This window comes from Megalobrama amblycephala, linkage group LG1 (genome assembly GCF_018812025.1).
Source record: "Megalobrama amblycephala isolate DHTTF-2021 linkage group LG1, ASM1881202v1, whole genome shotgun sequence".
Classification (NCBI taxonomy): domain Eukaryota; kingdom Metazoa; phylum Chordata; class Actinopteri; order Cypriniformes; family Xenocyprididae; genus Megalobrama; species Megalobrama amblycephala.
In genome coordinates, this window is record NC_063044.1 from 63015204 (window position 1) to 63039770 (window position 24567).

Genomic DNA, 24567 nt, shown 5'->3' on the forward strand with positions numbered 1-24567 from the left:
ATTACATAGTTATAACTGTAATGTTATAACTATGTAATGTTTAAAGTGTAAAGAATAGTGTATAAGTGCTGAAATGGTGCCACCTATCTCTCTAAAAACAAAGCCTTGCGAGTAAAGTTAGCACGGATATATGGAAGCACTGGTTACAGATTATTAGTGGTGTTTGCTAACGCAAGAACTACTATTATTACGCATCATACGTAGGGTTAGCGATCTGAACAAAACCCTAAGCCTAAATAACCTAAAAACCAGACTATCAAAGAACTAGCAAGATACTATACACCAATGCACTAAACCCTTAGAAACCATATCCTGATAAGCACTACTCACTTTTTTAAGACAATGTAGAAATATCTTGAAATTCCTTGTTAACTAAGTCTAATGGCCTTCAAACTGCAGACTGTATATTGCTTATTAAAACCAGGAGAAATGAATGTATAAAGAATGTACACTGAAAAAAAAAAAGCATTTTTGTCTTGTTTTTCAGTACAAATACCTAAACATTTGCTCAAGAAACAAAATTACATATTAAGGTTTTTTTTGTTGTTGTTGTTGTTGTTTTTAAGTATCAAAATTAAGTGTGTTTTTACCCAGGTGAAAAAAGTACACTTCCATAATGGATCCTTAAAGTGCTCTATTTTCACACACTAATTTTGTACTTAAAGGATTAGTTCATCCAAAAAGTAAAATTCTCTCACGAATTACTCACCTTCATGTTGTTCCACACCCGTAAGACCTTCGTTCATCTTCAGAACACAAATTAAGATATTCTTGATAAAATCCGATGGCTCAGTGAGGCCTCCATCGCCAGCAATAACACTCCCTATTTCAATACCCAGAAAGCTACTAAAAACATATTTAAATCAGTTCATGTGACTACAATATGAGAATACTTTTTGTGCGCCAAAAATCACAAAATAACGACTTTATTCAACAATATCTAGTGATGGGCGATTTCATGAAACACTGCTTCATGAAGCTTCGAAGCTTTACGAATCTTTTGTTTTGAATCGGTGGTTCGGAGCGCGAATCAAACTGCCAAAGTCACGTGAACTATTGAAGTTTCAAAACACTTATGATGTAATGAAGCCTCGTTTACTGAAATCACGTGACTCTGGTGCTCCGAACCTCTGATTTGAAACAAATGATTCGTAAAACTTCGAAGCTTCATGAAGCAGTGTTTTGAAATCGCCCATCACTAGATATTGTTGAATAAAGTCGCTATTTTGTTATTTTTGGTGCGCAAAAGGAATTGTAGATGCTTTATAATATTAAGGTTGAAACATTGTAGTCACATGAACTGATTTAAATATGTTTTTAGTAGCTTTCTGGGCATTGAAAAAGGGAGTGTTATTGCTGGCGATGCAGGCCTCACTGAGCCATCGGATTTTATCAAAAAATATCTTAATTTGTGTTTCAAAGATGAACGAAGGTCTTTATTAATGACAGAATTTTCATTTTTGGGTGAACTAACCCTTTAATATACAAAAAATTCTTCTTTAGTACTTCCTAAGATAATCTTAAGAACATCTAAGTGTCCTCAACTGTGCTATTTTGAGACACCATGAATTCAGTTCAATTCAATTCTTCTTTTGTCATTGTAAAAAAAATACAACGAAATTATACACTTCCAACGTATACGAATATGAATTAAAATGTGCTTTTAATATACTATCTCTGAATTAAAAAATGTATTTAGTTACCACTTGTAGTACACTTTGTATGAAAGATGGGTTCAAGTGTACTACAAGTGGTAACTAAATACATTATTTAATTCAGGGATAGTATATTAAAAACATCATTTTAGTTCATATTCATGGTGTCTCAAAATAGCACAATTGAGTACACTTAGATGTTCTTAAGATTATCTTAAGAAGTACTAAAGAAGATTTTTTAGTATATTAAGTACAAAATTAGTGTGTGAAAATAGAGCACTTTAAGTACATTATGGAAGTGTACTTTTTTTCTACCTGGGTACTTAAAACAAGGTAAAATATTTGCCAACAGGGTAAGAAAAATAAAGTTAATTCAAAGGGAAAATGATATTTCTTTTTAAAGCATAAACTCACATAATTTTGATACATTTTTCAGAAAGCAAAACAAAATCATCATTTAGCTTCTCAAGTAAATGTATCTTGATTGAAGAATGTTTAGATATTTGTACTGGAAAATAATACTAAGTAAGAACATTTTTTTTTTCAGTGTCACAGCAACAATCTATACAACTTTGCCCATTTGTAAAAATATTTTGACTTGATTTCTTTGGCAAATGTATCCACAGCACTAAAACTCTCCTAGATAAGCTGTTTGAGCAAATATCCAGCAGGGAGCAGTAACGTAATCCCCCTTTCAGTCGCCAGCACTTCCCGTAACTCCTGCTCACCTAAAGTCCCTCTCTCGAAGCCCCACCTCTTACTGTCTCCTTCTCTCCATCTTCTCCTCCCTTAACCCTTTTTGAAAAACCCATTCAAACCTTCACTATTCTCTCTCTCTCTCCTGCCCTCTTCGCTCCTGTGCTCTGATTGGTTCCAGATCTGCTCCACTCGCTGACTCGACATTCCACAGCTGGCCACAGCACCGTTTCACCTCGAGGCCTTGCCAAGAGTCGAGGGGGGAAAAAAGGAAGGCAAGAAAATAGGGAAAAGTTAAGGACTGAAATGAAGAATTAGAGAAAGTAAAGAAAGAAGTACAAAGTTTAAGTTTCATTCCATGTACTGTTTGGATTCAGCGTTTACATGAGCTCATCACACCAGCTGAGATCAAGCAAATCGTTACAGTGAGGTCAGACTTCCTGTTGGGCAGCTCTACGTTTCAGCGTGTGATTAGAGAGAGAGATACTGCGGTGCTTGTGACAGGCTCATTCTCATGCACTTTCATCTGTCTATTTCTGTCCGCAGTTCTTTTTTTTTGGTTCTGCACCACTGAACTTCAAACGTACCATCGTTTCATTTGATGTGTAATTATCATGATTATCATTTTCAGAAGGATCCATGAGGGACCTGGATTCTGACCCAAAGAACATCAAATTCAGCTGCACAAATTTTGAAAAAGAGCAACAAAAATGTCACAACAAATAACTTCAAAAGTCACAGTCTGAAAAAGAAATACTGTTGTGGCATTACCTTGTAGTGTGTGTGATTGTGCGCTCTCATAGTCTGGAAGTTCCAGTCAATGTGATTTTTCGGGGGACTTTGTTCCCTTTTGGCACTAAAGGATAACTATGACATGAAAAAATATGCATACAAACTGTATTTCCATATCCGGATAAAGAAACAAAACAAAAAAAAAACAAACAAAAACAAAATGCTATTTTCCACACTAGCCAATCCAAACAGCTCCTCTGAGATGGTGGAATTTGATTGGCTGACAGACTTAGATGGATGGACCTTAGGAGAAAAAAGTTTCGCCTCTGTTGATTTTGGTTGATCATCTGCTGCGCTCTACACAGCTTTCTCAGTGTCTTTAAAAACCACGAAACAAAACCGCAACTCTTTTTTCTTAAACGTAAATTCTCTCAGTCAGTTGCTGCCTCAGCAGAATTATTGTGCTTGAATCAGTTTGAACACATCCAGCATTATTCGCCCTGTTCGTTCAACTCCATGTCTGAAACGAGAATGTTTTTTTCTGCTTCTTCGGAGGGGGCGGAGTTAGTGCGACTGTATCGAGCGCTCTCATAGACGCCCGTGGAGCCAAAGCTCCGCCTACGATACAGATAAATCCCACCCACCACCAGAGCAATCAGAACGAGCGCTGCCACCAGGACCTGAATTAATACATGGAGATGGTCGACCTCAGCTGGAAGAAAGAGAAAAATAAATAAATATTTGTGATAAAACAATTACAAGCAACCTTATGATTATTCATTCAGTAGATTTTTTTTAATAATGTTTAGGTAAATGTGAGGTTTAAATATGATTATAACTTACAGTGAAATACAGGGTCTGTTGCGGCTCCTATTGAAAAAAGGAAAAAATGTAAATTAATGTATTAGTATTTCATATATTCTTAGATGTTTATTATTTCCTTGAGGTCAACTTAGTCAAGTTTTTTTATTATTTTTTTAATTTCTTGTTATATACTACCGTTTTGGGTTGGTAAGATATTGTACTTATTGAACAAGGCTGCATTTATTTGATCAAAAATACAGTAAAAACTGTAATATTGTGAAATTACAATAAAACAATTTATTATTTTAAAGGGTTAGTTCACCCAAAAATAAAATTTCTGTCATTTATTACTCACCCTCATGTTGTTCTACACCCGTAAGACCTTCGTTCATCTTCAGAACACAAATTAAGATATTTTGAGGCAATCCGAGAGGTTTTTTATCCTCCATTGAAAGCAATGAAATTACCACATTCAATGTCCAGAAAAGTAGTAAAAATATTGTTAAAATAGTCAACATGACTACAGTGGTTCAACCTTAATGTTATGAAGCTAAGAGAATACTTTTTGTGCGCAAAAACAAACCAAATATAACGACTTTATTAAAAAAAAAATGTCCTATTCTCTGTTTGACTGTTAAGACCTTGGTATACTTCAAACGAAATCGAAGAACGAACTGATGTGACATAATTTTGAACAAAATCAGGCCAAAACGAAGTTCGTTTTGTGTTCTTTTTGGAAGTTCGAAACGGCTTGCCAAAGTGAACTTTCAAGAAAAGTTCGCTCCAGCTGCAAAACACCTTCATACTACCATTGGTCCGTAACGATAACGTAATAGGAGGTGTGCGCCGAGGCACCGCCTTCTTTCGTGTGGGACGCGTCCTTGATTCATTTCGTGTGTTTGAGTTCGCTGAGGTAAGAGCTTCGCAGGTGAAAACATGAACACACAGGATAGCCGCTTTATAGTACAAAATGAAGTTGTGCTTCTGATGAAATGAGGCACTAACACTGTTTTTCATGTTTGATACTGTAAAGCTGCTTGATTTTAAGCAATCTATTGAATAAAGTGCTATATGAAGACGTGACATGAGTGCTACTTTGCAGAGCTCGTGCTAACATAATGTTATTATGATCGGATGCTTTTCTTATGCTTTCTATAATAAATACTTGCTGTTTTCTCATTTTTTGTTGTGTTTATTTTGTTACTGTGAAGAAAGTGCACGGCACACATTTACATATTCAGATGTTCGATTACAGTATATCGCTGGTCACGCATTTCGAACTTCGTTTTACCCCTAAACGAAGAACGAAAAAGAACTTCGTTTGAAGTATACCGGGGCCTTTACACAGTTGGTGCAGTGCTGCGTTTCCGTGTTTACGTCCGAACGCCGGCTCATTATTGGCCGGCTCCTGCGTCAGCATCACACGTGAACATCTTTGGCCAATACTGAGCCGCCGTTCAAAAAAGTAGAACGCAGAACCTAGAAGCCTGCAACAAAAAATACCATAGCAGAATGACAGGGGAGTTCATCAAAAATATCTTAATTAGTGTTCTGAAGATGAACGAAGGTCTTACAGGTGTAGAATTTGTACAGAACAGGTGTGAGTAATTAATATCATTATTTTCATTTTTGAGTGAACTAACCCTTGAAAAAGCAATTCTTGTTAAGGCAAAACAGTTATTATTGTGTCACATGATCCTTCAGAAATCATACTAATAGGATGATTTGCTACTCAAGTTACATTTCTTATTATTAATTAATTATTATCAATGTTGAAAACAGTTGTGCTGCTTAATATTTTTGTGGAAACAATAGGTGCATCCCAATTCGCGTACTTATGCACTATTCTATGACATTTTTAAGTACAAATAGTGCAAGTAGTGCGTTCACACAGGAAATTCCAAAAAGAAAAAGTACACTTTAAATACCCAGATGATACACTAAATTAACAGAAAAAAACGAAGTGTGGAATGTTGGACACTTCATGCACTCAACTGTCGCAGATTTAAAGGTGCCCTAGATTCAAAAATTGAATTTACCTCTGCATAGTTAAATAACAAGAGTTCAGTACATGGAAATTACATACAGTGAGTCTCAAACTCCATTGTTTCCTCCTTCTTATATAAATCTCATTTGTTTAAAAGACCTCCGAAGAACAGGCGAATCTCAACATAACACCGACTGTTACGTAACAGTCGGGATCATTAATATGTACGCCCCCAATATTTGCATATGCCAGCCCATGTTCCCAACATTATAAAAGGCATTAGACAAGGGCAGCCAGTATTAATGTCTGGATCTGTGCACAGCTGAATCATCAGACTAGGTAAGCAAGGACAATAGCGAAAAATGGCAGATGGAGCAATAATAACTGACATGATTCATGATATCATGATATTTTTAGTGATATTTGTAAATTGCCTTTCTAAATGTTTCGTTAGCATGTCGCTAATGTACTGTTAAATGTGGTTAAAGTTACCATTGTTTATTACTGTATTCACGGAGACTGACCTTCAGAAATCAATGAGGCTAAAAAGACTTCTAAGTACACATACTTTTGGATATAAAATGAGCAACAATACTTTGCTACGCTTACACACGAGTTACGGGTTTTATTTTTTCTGCCCCTTCCTTCAATAACAACCTTTTTGCAATCTCTTGATGACATTGTCATTACACATAGGAATGTTTTAATAAGTTTGTGCTTTTGAGTAGCATTTTTCTATATGCAGTTATATGGTATGTTTTCAATATGAATGTGACAGTTCATACCTCGTGGTCGTTTACAGATGACTCCATGTGTGCGGTTTTTACAGGACCCAGGCCTCCAGAGGCCAGTGTTGCTCTGAACCCAGAAGCAGCTGTTGGCGGACAGCATGTTCAGATTAGCGTCCTGCTGCTCCCAGTTACTGTAGTCCACTGTTTGACTGTCGGACCACTCCAGACTGCCTTCTGTAGAATCAAACACATACACAGAGGTCTAGATAAAGGAGATCCAAATCATAAAGGAAACAAGTGTTAATTATTAATCTTCTTGCCTTTGGAGTTAAAAATCATTCCAAGCCAAGCGCCATGGGCCTGTTGTTGAAAACTTTGCATGTGTTCCCACACAAAACCGTTCTCGTTTTCATCTGATATTGACAACAGTTTAGCTCCCACTGAGAAAGAAAAAACAAGATTACTGAAGTTTATTGTGTGTAATATGTTCCTGTGCCATTCTTGTTGGTATTTCCTGTGAACGGACGTTACCTTTGCCACACGTGCGCATGGCCTCGTGTTTAAATTGTAGCTCGTGCAGGATGAACGAGTAGCAGTGGTTTCTGAAAGGAACCCAGGACCAGTTACCTACAGGCTGTGGGCAAAAACCTGGATACATCCACCTGTGGTCTATCCTTTTCTCTGACACAGAAACAGAACAAGCAAAATGCAATTAGACCACACCTGCAAATGTTGTGCAAAAATAACCCCACAGACAGATCCAAACACATATTTGCTATGTCTGGAATGGAATACCAGCATTCTGCACAGTATAATTCTGGCTCAACCAAACTTGAATGACGCACAAGAACAACCCACTTCTGTTTATGTTCGCTGATCAAGGTTTACATGTGAAGATCAAAGATCAAGTTGCAAAAGCACTCAATGGATGGACAGACATCTTTCAGATTTCATCAAAAATATCTTAATTTGTGTTCCGAAGATGAACGAAAGTCTTACAGGTTTGGAACAACATGAGGGCGAGTTTTCATTTTGGTGTGAACTAACCCTTTAACTGTGGATGCATATTGCACATTTGTGTCAAAGTAGTAGGCTACTTCATCTGGGAGTTCCATGCACATACAAAATGTACATACTGTCCACAGCATACTACAAAAACAGTTCTGGTAGTATGCCATTCTGTAATATATAAGAAAATATAGATTTTCTTACCCGTGTTAATTTCACAGATGGCTGCATTTAATTTTGTATTACAAGCAGCAACACTCCATTGGCCCTCAGTGGTCATGTGACCACATCCATACATATGATTGGGCTCTCCATCCCGCCAGTCGCTAAAAGTGATCTCCTCTTCGCCCAACCATGTGTAGCTCCGCCCCTGGAAATACAAGAAGCTTTTGCTGAAGCTCTGACATGTCAGGAGAAGAGACGTACGACATGCACACAATGTCACTCACCCCATCGTTGTGTAGTGCAATCCAGGCGGGTTTGCGGAGAGTGCTGAGGAGGAGGGTGAGGTAGGCATGCTGCCGAGGGTCCCGTACTGCAGCCAGTGTTCCGTTAACGGATTCACACACCTGCAGAGCTGCATGCCAATCCAGGCGCTTCTGCAGGATCCGGTACTGCACGCCATTAAATTCTAATGAGTCATCTAATGATGGGGGAAGAGGGTCCATGCCAGGTGGCAAGGCAGGGTCTGGAAACATACGCACCCAGGATATATAACACAGCGTATATTCAATGCATATTTGTGCGTGCCTGTCAAATTTGAGACGATCCTGTACCTTTATCCTTCATGCAGATGAAGCCATGTTTCTCTGCGTCACACTTGCGAGATGCCCACATGCCCATCATCCGATGAGGACTACCATGGAGAAGCACTACGCAGTTACCCTAATGGGACACACACATATGCATATTTCTAAAATTATAAATGATAAGATACTGTAGACAGACGGTCAGGCAGACAGACAGACGGTAGGTAAGTAGGAAGATAGACAGATGGTTGAATGGACGAACGGACAGCCAGACAGATGTCCAGCGACACCTGCAGGTAAAGTTACAGCGCGAATCCGCATCTCTCTTGCCTCCTCTGAGACCATTGAGTTTAAACACAGCCCCTAAAGCATGCGATGGGTTTTGTGAGGGGTAATTGATAATGAATTGGGGAAAGTCACGTGAGAGGAGGCAATGCCTCCATTGCGCTATAATTGGATATGATTGGTTACAGTTGGATATTAGGGGTGTAACGGTACACGTATTCGTACCGAAAATTGTCGGTACGCGTCTTTCGATTCATACGGAGTACAGAGTTGTAGCCCATTAACCACTTTTAACCACCACTGACCACCAATAATCGCAATACGCTCTGTGTTTTGTTACTTTCAATAAGAAACAAAGTGTCATCCCTCAAGTTCTGTCCATTTTATCATGAAATTCAAACAATAAATGTTGTTTTGTCACTCTTTGATGTGCGTGACAGATCGCTGTATAGGAGCATGAGTGAACGTGATCATCTCTTCCTATTTAATACTAGTTACAGAATAAACATAAATGAACATCAGAAGGTATGTTGAAAGATATACAACTTACTGAAATGTATCTTATGCAATCGATCAATCAGTGTTTCAACCATGGAAAGACATCAATGAACAGCTTGTAAACAATATAGCATTTACCTCAGAAATGCCATTCACAGAGAAATTAAATATATGCACTTTATTAGCCTATATTCATTAGATTTTATTTAACCTGTATTGATTATTTAATGTATATGTTTAATGTGTTTAAATAAATCTGTCATGAAAACAAGTTATGACGGCCACTGTTTATTGGTTTTTGTGCGATAAATCTTGTTTTCGTGCGCGTTCATGAATCTGTCTGAATGAACAAAAATGATGCCGCTTATGGGAAGACTAATTAAAAAGTAAGTAAACAGCTCACCCACTTAGATATCACTGCTTTATGTCACTTCAGAATCAAACAGAACAGCTGAACATCAATACACAAATAAAATATATTGTTTAAATTGTTACTGCCTTTAGTTATTATTTTGGAATAAATGTAAAACTGTGCAAAAAACCCTAACTTGGATGGATGGATGGATGGATGGATGGATGGATGGATGGATGGATGGATGGATAGATAGATAGATAGATAGATAGATAGATAGATAGATAGATAGATAGATAGATAGATAGATAGATAGATAGATAGATAGATAGATAGATAGATAGATAGATAGATAGATAGATAGATAGATAGATTGATTGATTGATTGATTGATTGATTCTGGGACATTCATAAAAAAAAAATAAAAAAAAATCCAGTACCGGGCTTTTCATTTGTCTGTTGTCCACAGGTTCTCCAGGGGCCCAGTTAGTGTAGCTAAGCAACCCGGGTTCAAACCACCTGAACTGAGCCTGAGATTCTGAAGTGAGTCCCACCCACACATGGAAACTGCTGTTGGGTAACAGAGTCACAAGGAACGCTGAAGAGAGAGAGAAAGAAATGGACAAAATTCAGAGGTTGGTCTGTTTCCATTCACACAAGTTATTGCAACACAAATAAATTGAAAGCAGGGCCCTAAACACCAGAGACATTGGGGCATGTAAGTCCATATATTTATAATAGCTGTCTATGATTCTTATTCTTTCACAATTTTCTTTCTTGCTTTTTTCATGTAACCTAGCTTCTCTTCTGTAGTGTGTGTGTGTCAGTGTGTGTGTGTGTTTGATTTACCCTGAACTCTGTGGTTTGGCACTGTCACTATCGTGGCTTTGTGTGTCAGACACGTCTTGGAGGCAGCCTCCCAAGTGCTACGACTCGACAGCTCCTCTCCAAACACCTTATAACACTGGTGAAAAGAGAAGAAAAACAGAAATCTTTCCTTATATTCTAAAGGAAAAAAGATATAATCAAAATGTAGTATCTTGCTTCATCAGTGAAACAACTGATTTTCTGACTGATCAGATTTTTATCACTTTATCTGTGAAAATTTGTAAAAAAAAAAAAAAATAGACCACTTTTCATGATCTAATCAATTCCTAACAAAATTCCTGATAAAATCAAGACATGCCCAACATTTCTCTCAATGAATATCCCATTTCAAACGGAAATATGTCACATTAAAAAAAATAAAATTAGTTGGGATCACTGTTTTTGTTGAGTTTAAGTACGCTTATAAAGATGAACAGTTGCAGTCAAGGTAATCATACATTTCTTAAAAGGTATTAAGTATATATATATATATATATATATATATATATACAGTACAGTCCAAAAGTTTGGAACCACTAAGATTTTTAATGTTTTTAAAAGAAGTTTCGTCTGCTCACCAAGGCTACATTTATTTAATTAAAAATACAGTAAAAACAGTAATATTGTGAAATATTATTACAATTTAAAATAACTGTGTACTATTTAAATATATTTGACAAAGTAATTTATTCCTGTGATGCAAAGCTGAATTTTCAGCATTATTCATTACTCCAGTCTTCAGTGTCACATGATCCTTCAGAAATCATTCTAATATGCTGATTTGCTGCTCAATAAACATTTATGATTATTTTCAATGTTGAAAACAGTTGTGTACTTTTTTTTCAGGATTCCTTGATGAATAGAAAGTTCAAAAGAACAGCATTTATCTGAAATACAAAGCTTCTGTAGCATTATACACTACCGTTCAAAAGTTTGGGGTCAGTAAGAATTTTATTTTTATTTTTTTGAAAAGAAATTAAAGAAATGAATACTTTTATTCAGCAAGAATGCATTAAATCAATCAAAAGTGGCAGTAAAGACATTTATAATGTTACAAAAGATTAGATTTCAGATAAACACTGTTCTTTTGAACTTTCTATTCATCAAATAATCCTGAAAAAAATATTGTACACAAATATTTTGTACAATTGTACACATTAAATGTTTATTGAGCAGCAGATCAGCATATTACAATGATTTCTGAAGGATCATGTGACACTGAAGACTGGAGTAATGATGCTGAAAATTCAGCTTTGCCATCACAGAAATAAATTACTTTGTGAAATATATTCAAATAGAAAACAGTTATTTTAAATTGTAATAATATTTCACAATATTACTGTTTTTACTGTATTTTTAATTAAATAAATGTAGCCTTGGTGAGCAGACGAAACTTCTTTTAAAAACATTAAAAATCTTAGTGGTTCCAAACTTTTGGACTGTACTGTGTATATGTTAATAGATTAACCAAAAGTTGGAAATAATCAACAAAACAAAATTTTAATGCAACAGCCTTGGAAGTGTAAAAGCAGACAGGATCTGGGAAAGGAGTTTTCACCTTGTGTAGGAAAGGACTCCAGCCCTGAGGACAGCCGGCGGGTACGAGAGGAGGAGCGGGTGTGGGAGGGATGGTACCCGTCACATTTACCCTCTTACACACGTACGGAAGATCGACGTGACACTTCTGGTCTGACCAGTCACCTGAGAAAACATTAAAGCAATTTACTAAACTCACTCACATATTATTCCCCAAAATAACCTGGACATAGAATAGACATTCAAAAATTTGTAACCTTAAGCCTGAGGACTACTTTAGTTTATTACATTATGAATGTTTAAAAATGTGCAGTTAAAAACAGTGCATGTCAAATCAAGGTAAAGATGACATATTTTTTGTTTCTATATGAGAGTGTAAAAGTGCTCAAACCTTTTGAGGCGGAGATTTGGACACATTTGGGCTCTTTGCTGATTGGTCGAGGCTGTCCTAGTCCCCAGGACACATAGTTGAGCACCGAATGATCAGACCACCTTAATCTCCCATCATTCTTAAATGTGTGTAACCCAACCCACCACAGATCATTTTCTTTGCGGGACATCTAGACACAGTCGAAATACACAAATCTTGGTTGGTATTCCAAGTACATTTCATATTCAGTCAAGATTAAAAGTAAATATTTGTAAATATACTCTCCTACGTACAAAATATTCACCCCAAAACGAAATTTCATGTCATTCCAACTCCATATTTCTGTGAAACTCAAAATGATACTTATATAGGACATTCACATTATAAATCACTGTTACCAGTCAACACCCTGACATTCTGTCTAAAATTTCATTTTGAGTATTATATAAGAAAGAAAATAATGTGAGTTTGGAATGACATGAAGGAAATGCTGCAGTTTTTTTCATTTTTGGGTGAATTATTCCTTTTTAAGTCTAGTTTTCTAATTTGATGCCAGATCACATTAATTTTCATAAGCATACATCTTAGAGGAGAGTGTGTGTGTGTTTGTGTCTGCTATGTGTGCGTACCTTGCGTAAAGTGCTAACCAAAAACTGATTTTCCTTAGGAGAGTGCATAGAGACTAGGGAGGCGTCGAACCACGAGCAGATCCTCTGAGCCTGGTCCCACGTGGAGCGATGTTCAAACATTTTATACTGGGCCTCCTCAAAGTCAACCCACTCTAAACCAGTGTCTACACAAACACACACACTTATAATAGTCTCACATTTCTTAGATTAAAAGTGATATTCAGCTCACAAACAAGCTTATTTCAATTATATTACAGTCTTACATTTCTAAAAGCAAAAAAAGGAGAGAAGATAACATGGTAACGTGCACTGCGACAGACCTTCATGGCTCTCGGGTTCTTCTTCTACCTTCCCTTTTGGCATTTTGCAGATCCAGTCTAGCTCAGACTCACAATGTGATACCAGCCAGTTGGTGTCAGCCATGTTAGCTGCTCCGCACTCAGCAGAACCATAATTCCCTCTGCCAAAGTTCTGATAGGTCACCTGAAAGAGAAAAAAATAAAATCATTGACTTTATATGTTAGAATTCCTAGCACAAATCTAGTGTGGTGGTACCATAGTAAAGTAATGGCAGCAGATCACAATACCATGGTACATTGATATTTGCCGTGGTACTTCAAAGAATACAATGTAAATGATCTTTTTCTTTGCTCTATGGCATTGGTTCTCAACCAGGGGGTCAAGACCCTCAGCAAACTTCCAAATTACTATTAAAATAGTCAGTATTCACACTGCTGTAGTGCAATGAAATACAACGAAAAATTCACAGCATTTTAAGAAACTCACAGCAGATCCGTCACTCCATGTCCAACTGTCACTATTCCGGCGTGAAATCCCGATCCATAGCCAGTGCTGCTCATGATCCTCCGCCTCCCTGCCCACACAGCCAATCAGAAGGCAGAACTGTTAGACAGTACTATACCTTTAACCAGCAGTTTACGCATGATGCATTCTACTTATAAAAGCTGAGTTCGGCTTAATGAGGCGCCGTGCAGACCGATCCGTGCTTGACAAACGCAATGCATTCCGGTTAGAAATTTTTCACGATCAACAAAGACAATGTTCATGTGTATTTTGAGCTTATTCTGTCACATTGAGCTTGCTCACAAATTCATGTTTTTATAGCAGTAAATACTCTTTTCATGTCATTTTAATGTTATATTGTGTCATGTTTATCAAAATAACACTGATTTTAAAAAAATTAGAGCCACTTTATTGGTATTTAAATACTATAGGCTTGTGTTGAACCTTATTCTTGTACATTTGGCACTGTATTCTGCAGTACAGAAGTAGTGAATGAAAAGTGTTTCTGTTGCTTCATGAAAGCATCTGAGACATCTGTGTATTTGACAAATACTGCATCTAATCCACTTCATCTGTGATAAAGTACACAAACACCTCGTGAGTGTCTCTACAGGAAGCCGAAAATATCTGACTTCATGTCTCCATTTTCATCTCCTCCCTGCCTGCAACTGGCAGATCCCGTCTAGTATAGTTCAACTCGAAATCACCTATTGTCTTAGATAATAACTTATCTTACACATAACAAACATCGAACTATTTTAAGGGTATTTGAGTGTAAAAACTGGTGAAAAAAGGAAACTTTACAACAACATTCATTCTCACACAAATCGCATCCTCATACATTACAAATACACAGTGTTTCTTAAGGGGTGGATTTTAGACCTGTACCCTTCATCACACACACCTACCCAAAGGCCTCATGGAGGATCTGGAAGACAAAAGCCTCTTCCTCCGGTGTGCTGAAGCTGGCGAGCTGAGCTCCATGTTTCTGGCAGAATTTGTAAGCTTGAATCCAAGTCAATCTCTTCTCCAGTGCACCTGCATGAAAGACCTACAGAAGTGCAGCCATGAGGCAACACCAGCATCACTGACAAAATTCAGTTTTTAAGAATATGTACAATCTTTTAAATTTTTGTACAGCCACACTAACCGGACGTTGAACTGGAATTTGAATTGGAATGACTGGAAGAAGAATTTATTGGATTGTAATTCAACTCAAAAGATTTATGATTATCAATTTTGTGATAAATTTCGTCATTAATTGTGACATTTTATTCCCTGATATCTAAAATTTCTTATTAATTTCTATTAAAAACAGTTTCATTACTGTCAAAACAATTAATGCAGTCATCAATTTCAGCAACATGAAATGTCCACTACATTGTTTTCAGATTTGTTTGACAACATTATAAGACTTTGTTAAATTAGAGCAATATGTGAAAATAAATGTTAATATAATCTAATTTCTCTGGAGTTTATGATTAATTCATACAGAAACTTTTTTTAAATATTAAATTTATTATATTTTTTTTAATATTTCAAGCAAAGTCAAATTTATTTTTACTTTTCACAATATACATTGTTTCAAAGCAGCTTTATAGAAAATCATGATGTTAATGTTTAGAATATCTACATTTCTTCATGACTTGTAGTTGCATTTAGCAGATTACAAGCAATCAAGCAGATGAAATCACTCTATGCTCTATGCAAACATATGGTACAATTATGCGAATAAAGTTGGACATACTTACATATCCAACTTTTTATAAAGAGCCGGGTGATAAAAAAATAAAATTTTGCAATTTAAAAAAATCATTTTGATTTGCTATTTAGTATATATCGCTTTATGTGAGTGAACTTGTATGTGGATAAAGTGGGATATAAAATATGTGACCGTGGACCACAAAACAAGTCATAAGGGTAATTTTTTTTTAAATTGAGATGTATATATCAGCTGAAAGCTGAACAAATAATCTTTCCATTGATGTATGGTTTGTTAGGATAGGACAGTATTTGGCAGAGATACAACTATTTGAACATCTGGAATCTGAGGGTGCGAAAAAAAAAACAAAATAATGAGAAAATCACCTTTAAAGTCCTTAGCAATGCATATCCACTCACAAAAATACATTTTTGATATATTTACGGTAGGAAATTTACAAAATATCTTCATGAAACACGATCTTTACTTAATATCCTAATGATTTTTGGCATAAAAGAAAAATCTATAATTTTGACCCATATAATGTGTTGTTGGCTATTGCTACAAATATACCCGTGTGACTTATGACTGGTTTTGACAGGCAGGGTCACATATATAGATCTGTGTGGTAATGCGGTTTATATTTAGCAACAATATTTAATCACAATTCTGCATCCAAATACAAATTCAGTTCAAATTGGAATTTCCAAGGCATTTTCAGTTCCAAAGAGGCGCACAGCTGTGACAGACACACCTTGTAGCAGTGGTGGAACTTATTGGTGCTTTTCCATCCTGATGGGCATGATCCTGTCAGAGAGGGTGTAGGCTGAGGAACAGGAGGGCTGGGGATGAAAGAAGAGTCCTGATTCTGTTTGCAAATGTATTTGGAGCGGACACTGGCACAGTCCTTCACCTCCCACAGACCCATGGCCTGACCTGCCACCATCACCACACAGCCTCCCTTCATCCGTGCTGCGCATCAAGCAGGTTCATGATTAGCATTTTTATGGTTTAGTACCAAATGATAAAAGACACAAGCTACTCAGGTGCACACATGTGTGTGTGTTTCTGTACCTGGCTCGTCTCTGTTCCAGTTGGTGTATGTGAGCTCGTCCCCTGTTACCCAGCGGAAAGGGCCGGTGCTGTTCTCATTATACAGGCCGAGCCAGAACTGGTCGTCAGACCGTCCAAACACCAGGCTGCTCACAAAGGCCTGCTCAAACCTGGAAACACACACATGTGCACCTCATAAGTTACTTCATAATTCAGTGACTTCAGGAAAAAGCACACAAGCTGAATACAAATCCAGTCCATGTTGCTAGGCTTGAGTCCAGTACCTGTTATTAATAATGGCGAGCGTAGCATTGTTGCTAGCGCACATTCCTTTTGCATCATTAAAGGTTAGAGATTCTTCTCCAACCTTGAAACATGAAGGACTGTGCCATCTCCAACCCTGAGGAGATTCAACAGAAGGAAAGAGAAAGAAGTTTGCTGTGTTATAATGCATTTTATTATTCTTGCTTGAAAAATAATGCACTGGTAGATGCTCCTGAACAGTTCAGCATATTTTTTGAACCCAGAGATTTTTAAATGTTTAATGTATTGATACAACTGAAAGAAAACCATTTGTGGGGGGCATAATATGGCAATTTGTTTGAAAAGTATTTCAATTGTTTGCATTTAATTTTTCTAATTAAGTGCATGTCCACCAGCACAAACCAGCATAAACCAGTCTGGACTAGCAAGGAATCTTGGTCTAAGCTGGTTCTGTCAGTAGGTGAATTTTTGACCTATGGCAAAATTAATGAAAAAAAAAACTGCACTATATTCGTGAGGATATTGCATAGACTTACATTGTTTCCATAACAGGTTCATGAGATTTTCTATCGCCTAACCCAACCAATAAACCTTCCCATCACAGAAACGTGTGCAAAACACTAGATTCAAATAAAAACGTGTTTTGGACGATTTATAAGCCTTTTTAACTAGTGAGGACAAGTAAAATATCTTCACTAGTCCGTTGTCATAATATTTCACTAAATAAGTGTAAATAAGCCAAACATAAGTGTAGCCAACAAGTATACCCTCACAAGTATAGCCAAACCTGTATACACAAACACACACACTTGTACAGAATATGTGGTTTACTGGGACTCTCCATAGCCGTAATGGCTTTTATACTGTACAAACTGTATCCTACACTACCCCTAAATCTACTCATCATCACATAAAACTTTTGGCATTTTTAGAATTTTGTTTTGTAAGCCATTTGATTTATGAGGACTTGTAAAACATGTTTACATTGTAATACCCATGTCATTATACACATTTGTGTCCTCATGAACTATTTCTACAAGAACACACATACACACACACTGACACACACATTTTAAGGAATGTATCAAAGTGACACGTCAGCGCTTGGCAAGAGGCAGTAACTTGACCTGTCTGCCAGCTGTCTGCTACACTGTTTAAGACATCACAGAGAGACAGATGTGTTCCCTCACTGTCTGACAACCACAAAATCACAATGACTCCATATTTAGCAGCCCGTTCCAAAAACGAAACAAATTAAATTCTTAAAACTAGATTTTCATCTGCAGAAAGTGCAACCCGTGACAAATATATTTAAAAACAAGAATGTATTCCTGTGATGCAACGCTGAATTTTCAGCAGCCATTAGACTTCAGTGTCACATGACCCTTCAGAAATCATTCTAATATGATGATTTGTTGCTCAAGAAACATTTCTTATTATTATCAATGTTGAAAACACTTAAAAATTTTGATTTTTTTTTTTTCAGAATTCTTTGTTGAATAGAAAGTTTGAAAGAACAGCATTTATTTGAGATTAATCTTTCGTAACATTATACTGTAAATGTCTTTTCTGTCAATATTGATTAATTTAATGCATACTTGCTGAATAAAATAATGAACTTAAAAGTATTAAAAATCATAATAATGCCAAACTTTGAATGGTAGAATAAATCAATCAATCAATCATAATAAACCAATCACAATTCAGTATGCAAATATTATGTTAATGGAATTGCTGATGGTTACATTTTAATGACTGAATATTCTATCAGTATAAGTCAAAAATTGTTTGAATGGGGCTGGAGTAAAAGTAAATTGTGGAGTAGCAATTATATGAAATTGACAAGGCACACATCACTTTTACTACTGCTCTAATTTGTGATTAAAACAACCCCCTAACCCAAAATATTCAGTTTGAACACATAACCATCCATTTGTGCTATACAGATATGAATGATATTTCAAATTGTGTGGCTTACTGAGGAAATATGTGCTGTATTACTTCTGCAAGTATTAGGACTTGTTTTTGTCCGGTGGATGATAAACAGTTAAAAAAATCCCATAGACCTACATGGAGGTGACTGAGTCATATCTCTGGAGCAGAACATCACAGTGCAACCAACCAGAACTGCACAGCATCAGGCTAAAAACCAATCAGACACTTTTACAACCAAAGAGCAACGCCCTGGTTTCACATGTGCAAGAACTGTTTTAAAGCTTTATGGTGTCCACAAGTAACCTCTGAACTCTGACCTAGCTGATGGCGTCCAGGGTCACAACTCTTATTTAACCAGGGTCACAGCAAGGTAACAGCGATAATGCACACACTCATTTAAAACAAAGATGGTTTCACGTAGAGAGACCTGAATGAATTGGATGGAGGGGTGAGAGACATGTGGGCAATGAGAATGAAATTTAGCCGACGTATGCATATTTTGTGTCTGTAACTTGAGTGTAACTTGGTCCATGACCTCAAACTTTTTGAAAACAGTTATGAAGACTAGAGTGTGTGAGTCAGACTTCTCTGTTTATTGTATGCTTGTGGCAGGTCTGGGTCTACTGACCACATCTGGAGTTTTAACAGCATGACACAGCAGCGACTGTGAATAGAGGCTTTATGTAGAGAAAAAGAGGGCGACAGAAAGTATGTAAGGGGGGGAAATTCAGCTAAACAGAAGTAACAAACAGAAGACTGCAGGAGCTGCAGAGAACAAAACAAGAAAGGATAATTAGAGGATTAAAACAAATAAAAAAAGGATGAATGACAAAGACGAATGGGAGACAGAAGGAGAAAGGCAACAGCGTGATTTACCCGTTTGCAGCCGTGGTCCTCTATCCGGTCGTCAGCTTTCTGAGCCGGTTTCTTACAGATCGAGGGCAGCGAGTAATTACATGGGCTATCGTTCCAGCGGCCCTCCTACAAACACACACACATACTGTATAATGAGGGGTTATCGTTATGAAGCTGCTGTAAATTTAGCCTTTTAGGATCGCTGTCTTAATCGTGAGTTTAAAGAAAAACAGATTCATAGCCATTAACATCAGTCAGGCAGTTCTAAAAGGATAAGGTTTGAAACACTATGGCCCGGTTTCACAGACAGGGCTTAGCCTAAGCCAGGATTAAGCCTTAGTTCAATTATGGTATTTAAGTAGCTTTTATAAACGTTCACTAGAAACATTACTGGTGTGCATCTTGAGACAAAACAATGGTGCTGGCATATTTTAAGATCTGTCAGTACAAGTTGCTTTCAGTTAAAACGGCTCAAACATGCATTTTAGTCTGGGACTAGCTTAAAGGGATAGTTCACCCAAAAATGAAATGTTTATCTGCTTACCCCCAGCGCATTCAAGATGTAGATGACTTTGTTTCTTCAGTAGAACACAAATGATGATTTTTAACTACAACCGTTGCCGTCTGTCAGTCACATAATGGGAGTGAATGGGAACTCGATCAATAAGAGTCGAAAAAACATGCACAGACAAATCCAAATTAAACCCTGTGGCTCGTGACGACACATTGATGTCACTCACTTAGTGAGGTCTGATCGCGCTCTGACAACGGCAGTGATGTCTCGTGCATATACTTCAATGAGTGCTAGGCATCACTGCCGTTGTCAGAGCGTGATCAGACCTCACTAAGCGAGTGCTGAATGCAGTTGGACATAGTGGTGTTTCAGAGGTAAAAAATGATATAAATACTGTTCGGTTTCTCACACAAACTGATCGTTTCGTGTCTTAGGACATCAATGTGTCGTCACGAGTCGCAGGGTTTAATTTGGATTTGTCTGTGCATGTTTTTTTGACTCTTATTGATCGAGTTCCCATTCAGTCCCATTATATGACTGACAGACGGCAACGGTTGGAGTTAAAAATCATCATTTGTGTTCTACTGAAGAAACAAAGTCACCTACATCTTGAATGCTCTGGGGGTAAGCAGATAAACATTTCATTTTTGGGTGAACTATCCCTTTAAGCCTTGTCTAACCTAGGGGTATATCTATGGGTGAATATTATATTCACTATGGGTGAATCCCAAAAAAACCTGCCAAGAACACATCTATATATTTCACCCCAAAATTATATTTTATTTTTTATATAATTTTTTTTTAATTATTTTCTTGACAATTAAACTTATTCTACACTACCATTCAAAAGTTGTTGTTTTTTTTAAATACTTTTATTAAAAAGTATATACTACAATACTATAAAATTATATATACTATTATACTATAAAAACAGATTTTTTTAAATACTTGTTGCATTTATTTGATCAAAAATACAAAAGAAACAATGATATTTTTAAATATTATTATAATTTAAAATGGCATGGTTTCTGTTTTAATACATTTTTAAATGTAATTTGTTCCTGTGACGTCTTCAGCATCATTACTCTAGTCTTCAGTGTCACATGATCCTTCAGAAATCATTCTAATATGATGATTTGCTGCTCAAGAAACATTTATTATTACCAATGTTGAAAACGTATGTACTGCTTAATATTTTTGTGGAAACTGATCCTTGATTCGTGATTCTTTGATGAATTGAACATTCAAAAGAACAGCATTTATTTGAATTAGAAACATTTTGTAACATTATAAAAGTCTTTACTGTCACTTTTGATCAACTTAATGTGTCCTTGCTGAATAAAAGTGACCACTGACCCCAAACTTTTTTATATACCATGTATACACACATATATATAATATATACTCACAGGACCCCAGATGGTGACACAATCCTCGTTAACACTTCGGAAATTGTTGGGTTCAAACGGATGCCAGTAAGTGAAGATGACTGGAGTGCGATCCGTCCATTCAAAGTTCATCTGCATAGCTGTATCATGTAGACCAATCCACAACTCCTCTATGTCTAAGAGAGACAGGAAGAGAGAGTCTGAAACATCATGGAGATTGTGCCAAATTAGATAAAATATTAAGCTTGTTTTTTTTTTTGCTTTTTAATTATTATAATTATCATATATTTTATTTTTAATGTCCAAAATATACAAAATTTAGTGAGGTTTATGCTCAACAAAAAAGGCAATTTATAAAGTTTTTACTGAAAAGACTAAAATACTGATAAAGAAAATCTTCTCAGTTTATTTACAAATGGGCATTAGCATGTCTATACCTTTCTTCATATGCTTAGTGATAAATTCGAGCTCTGGGAGGGTGTGGATGCTAACGAGGTTAGCCTCCATCTTCTGACACATTTTGTGGGCGGAGCTCCAGTCCAGGTTGTCTGAGTTCAGCCTATAGCAGCCCGCCTGGAAGTTCTGCCAGCCTACATCACACTGGTACCGCCCGTCATCTGCCCAGGAGTCTGTTTCACACACAGACACAGGTGAAATCTTCAAGTCAAAGCAGACTTTCAGGTAGATCAGCAGAATCCAAACTAAAATCTCCAAGGCATGCAAAAAAACATGCAATTTTGGGTCAAGATACTCAAATTGCATGGCTGGGCCAGACAAGGTTTACCTCTGAAATAAATCAAAGCATATTTAATCATTTAAAGTATAAGTGTAAGCAGTGGTAACATCACTGTGTAAATTTATATGTGAACCACAAGCCACAAATGTGCATTCACACACTGCACACATACCTGTGGTGAAGGGGTCAAGTGTAGCATTCGGGCGTTTCTTGCAAATGTAAGGCAGAGCCACTGAACAGTCCCGGTTGTTCCAGCGACCCTGAGCATCAGTGCTGATCACTCCACAGTTTTCCTCCTCGTCATAGCTTGGCATTTCTACAACACACACACAAACACACATGAGATAATAACACATCATTCCTAGTAGAAATGCAAATGAGCTCTTTCATATCTTCTGTGCCAAATAAAATAAAAACTACTAAGAACTCTAAAGTGAGCAGAACAATGCAGAAAAATCTTAAAGTTTAATAAAGTAAAAAAGTTTCATATGTAAGAAAAATATGTAGCCAGCTGGTCATTATACCGTTTGATCACTGGTCATTATCAGGGGGTAAATAATGACCTGCTGACTGCACATTACCCCACTTATTACATGGCTACTTAAACTAACAAGTAAACAAACAAGTAATAAATTCAGTACCATTTAAAAGTTTAGGGTCAGTACTAGTTTTAAATGTTTTCAAAGGTAGTCTCTTATGCTCACCAAGACTGCATTCAATAAATTAAAAATACAGTAAAAACAATGATATTGTGAGATATTTTTAGTTTAAAATAAACTGTTTTCTATATGATTATATTTTAAAATGTAATTTATTCCTTAATTTTTCAGCATCATTACTCCAATCTTTCAGTGTCACATGATTCTTCAGAAATCATTTGATGCTCAAGAAACATTTCTTATTATTTGATTTCAGCACTGATTTTAGTTGAAATCATTTAATTACTGTATGTGAGAAGAAAACTGTAAAGTGCTACAAAAGACATGAAACTACCACAGTTATGAAACTAGATGTAGCTAAACTTAAACAGTGTTGGTGTCATTATATGAAAATATTTGACTGCAGAATGCTTCAAATGTCCTGAATCACATAGAGAGCCACATAATAAATGAAAAGTTGCTGCTATTTTCAATAGCTAAAGTTCTACTAATTCAGTATCAGGGTGGATGTGGTTATATGAGGGTGTGGCCTCACCTGCTTCCCAGTTTAGGTATTTGAGAGGGGCGGAGTCAGCCCACTGCCAGCCACCATTGAGATCCAAGTCATTCAGACCCATCCACAGGGTGGCGCTGTAGCCAGTTAGCAAACCTATGGTACACACATACTTTATAAACACATTCCACAGAGTTTTAAACAAAAGTGAGAGTAGCAATTTTGGTCTTGTTTTTCTGCATTAACCAGAATCCTTTTTAATCCCTTTCCAAACCAAATAATTTCAATTATGTAATCATGTTTATTTCCATCGGTCTCTCACCGTTGATATAGATTTGTTCCTCTACTTTAGTGATGCTGAGCAGGTCTGCTCCCTGCTGTTGGCAGCTGGTTCGTGCTTCACTCCAGGACAGTGTGGCCTGAAAGTTAAACTGGTAACAGTTATCCATCAAAGGGTTTATGTCCCAAAACGTCTCACAGTCGGAACCTTCGGAAAGAGAGAGGGATGCATTTTAGTGAGCAGGAATGTGTGCTCAATGATGTACAGTAGTCTCACATTCCAGCTGCCAGACTAAAACAGTGAAAGAATGTCCTGAATTTAACAGGTCAGGTCTGTGAATGACATGAACAGGATTCAGCTGAATTCACTCACTCTTTACTGGGCAGAAGCCCCAGCGTTGGTCCTTTCCGTAATCATGAGTAGTGGCACACCAGTGAAAGCCATCTTCCCTGCCCACACTGGTGCAGCTGTGGAACCACTGGCCATCATACAGGAAGGGGAAGTAACATGGGCTGCCGTGAGAGTTTCCTTGGATGGTGTAGATTTCTATGAAAAAGTCCAGAAAGCACTCTTGATTACCAGGGAAGACAGATAATTATAAATATAAAGCTTGAATATGGATAAAAACGTCTGCCAAATGAATAAATGTAAATGCAGAAGAGGAGAGGGAATGTTTTATCATGAAAAACATAAAAGACTACTACTATTTTTTTTTTTTTTACAAGGTTATACAACTATCCATTCCACCATAAAGTAGTTATCCCAGAAGAACTTGCTGATAGATAGATAGATAGATAGATAGATAGATAGATAGATAGATAGATAGATAGATAGATAGATAGATAGATAGATAGATAGATAGATAGATAGATAGATAGATAGATAGATAGATAGATAGATAGATCGATCTATGCAAACCTTGCATGGGCCTAAATCAGGGTGTGTCTGAGTCATATCTGAATATAACAAAAGGGGAAATGAAACT

At 36.7% G+C, this 24567-nt stretch overlaps 1 protein-coding gene across 1 annotated transcript in view; it reads right to left on the reverse strand.

Moving 5' to 3' along the window:
- Positions 1-3352: 3352 nt before the first annotated feature.
- The window catches only part of mrc2 (mannose receptor, C type 2), a 37063-nt gene continuing 15848 nt past the window's right edge, over positions 3353-24567 (reverse strand). Inside the window, exons 3-28 of the mRNA XM_048208143.1 lie at positions 23955-24128; positions 23625-23789; positions 23345-23458; positions 22323-22466; positions 21852-22043; positions 21436-21590; positions 19534-19638; positions 16743-16858; positions 16480-16628; positions 16160-16377; positions 14612-14754; positions 13686-13773; positions 13220-13382; positions 12900-13063; positions 12292-12460; positions 11923-12065; positions 10347-10461; positions 9938-10095; positions 8390-8498; positions 8063-8301; positions 7818-7983; positions 7137-7286; positions 6926-7045; positions 6660-6839; positions 3927-3953; positions 3353-3795 (exon numbers count right to left, since the gene is read on the reverse strand). Coding sequence (XP_048064100.1) covers positions 3575-3795; positions 3927-3953; positions 6660-6839; positions 6926-7045; positions 7137-7286; positions 7818-7983; positions 8063-8301; positions 8390-8498; positions 9938-10095; positions 10347-10461; positions 11923-12065; positions 12292-12460; positions 12900-13063; positions 13220-13382; positions 13686-13773; positions 14612-14754; positions 16160-16377; positions 16480-16628; positions 16743-16858; positions 19534-19638; positions 21436-21590; positions 21852-22043; positions 22323-22466; positions 23345-23458; positions 23625-23789; positions 23955-24128 — 3887 coding nt within the window. The 3' untranslated portion in view covers positions 3353-3574. The remainder of the gene's footprint in view (positions 3796-3926; positions 3954-6659; positions 6840-6925; positions 7046-7136; positions 7287-7817; positions 7984-8062; positions 8302-8389; positions 8499-9937; positions 10096-10346; positions 10462-11922; positions 12066-12291; positions 12461-12899; positions 13064-13219; positions 13383-13685; positions 13774-14611; positions 14755-16159; positions 16378-16479; positions 16629-16742; positions 16859-19533; positions 19639-21435; positions 21591-21851; positions 22044-22322; positions 22467-23344; positions 23459-23624; positions 23790-23954; positions 24129-24567) is intronic.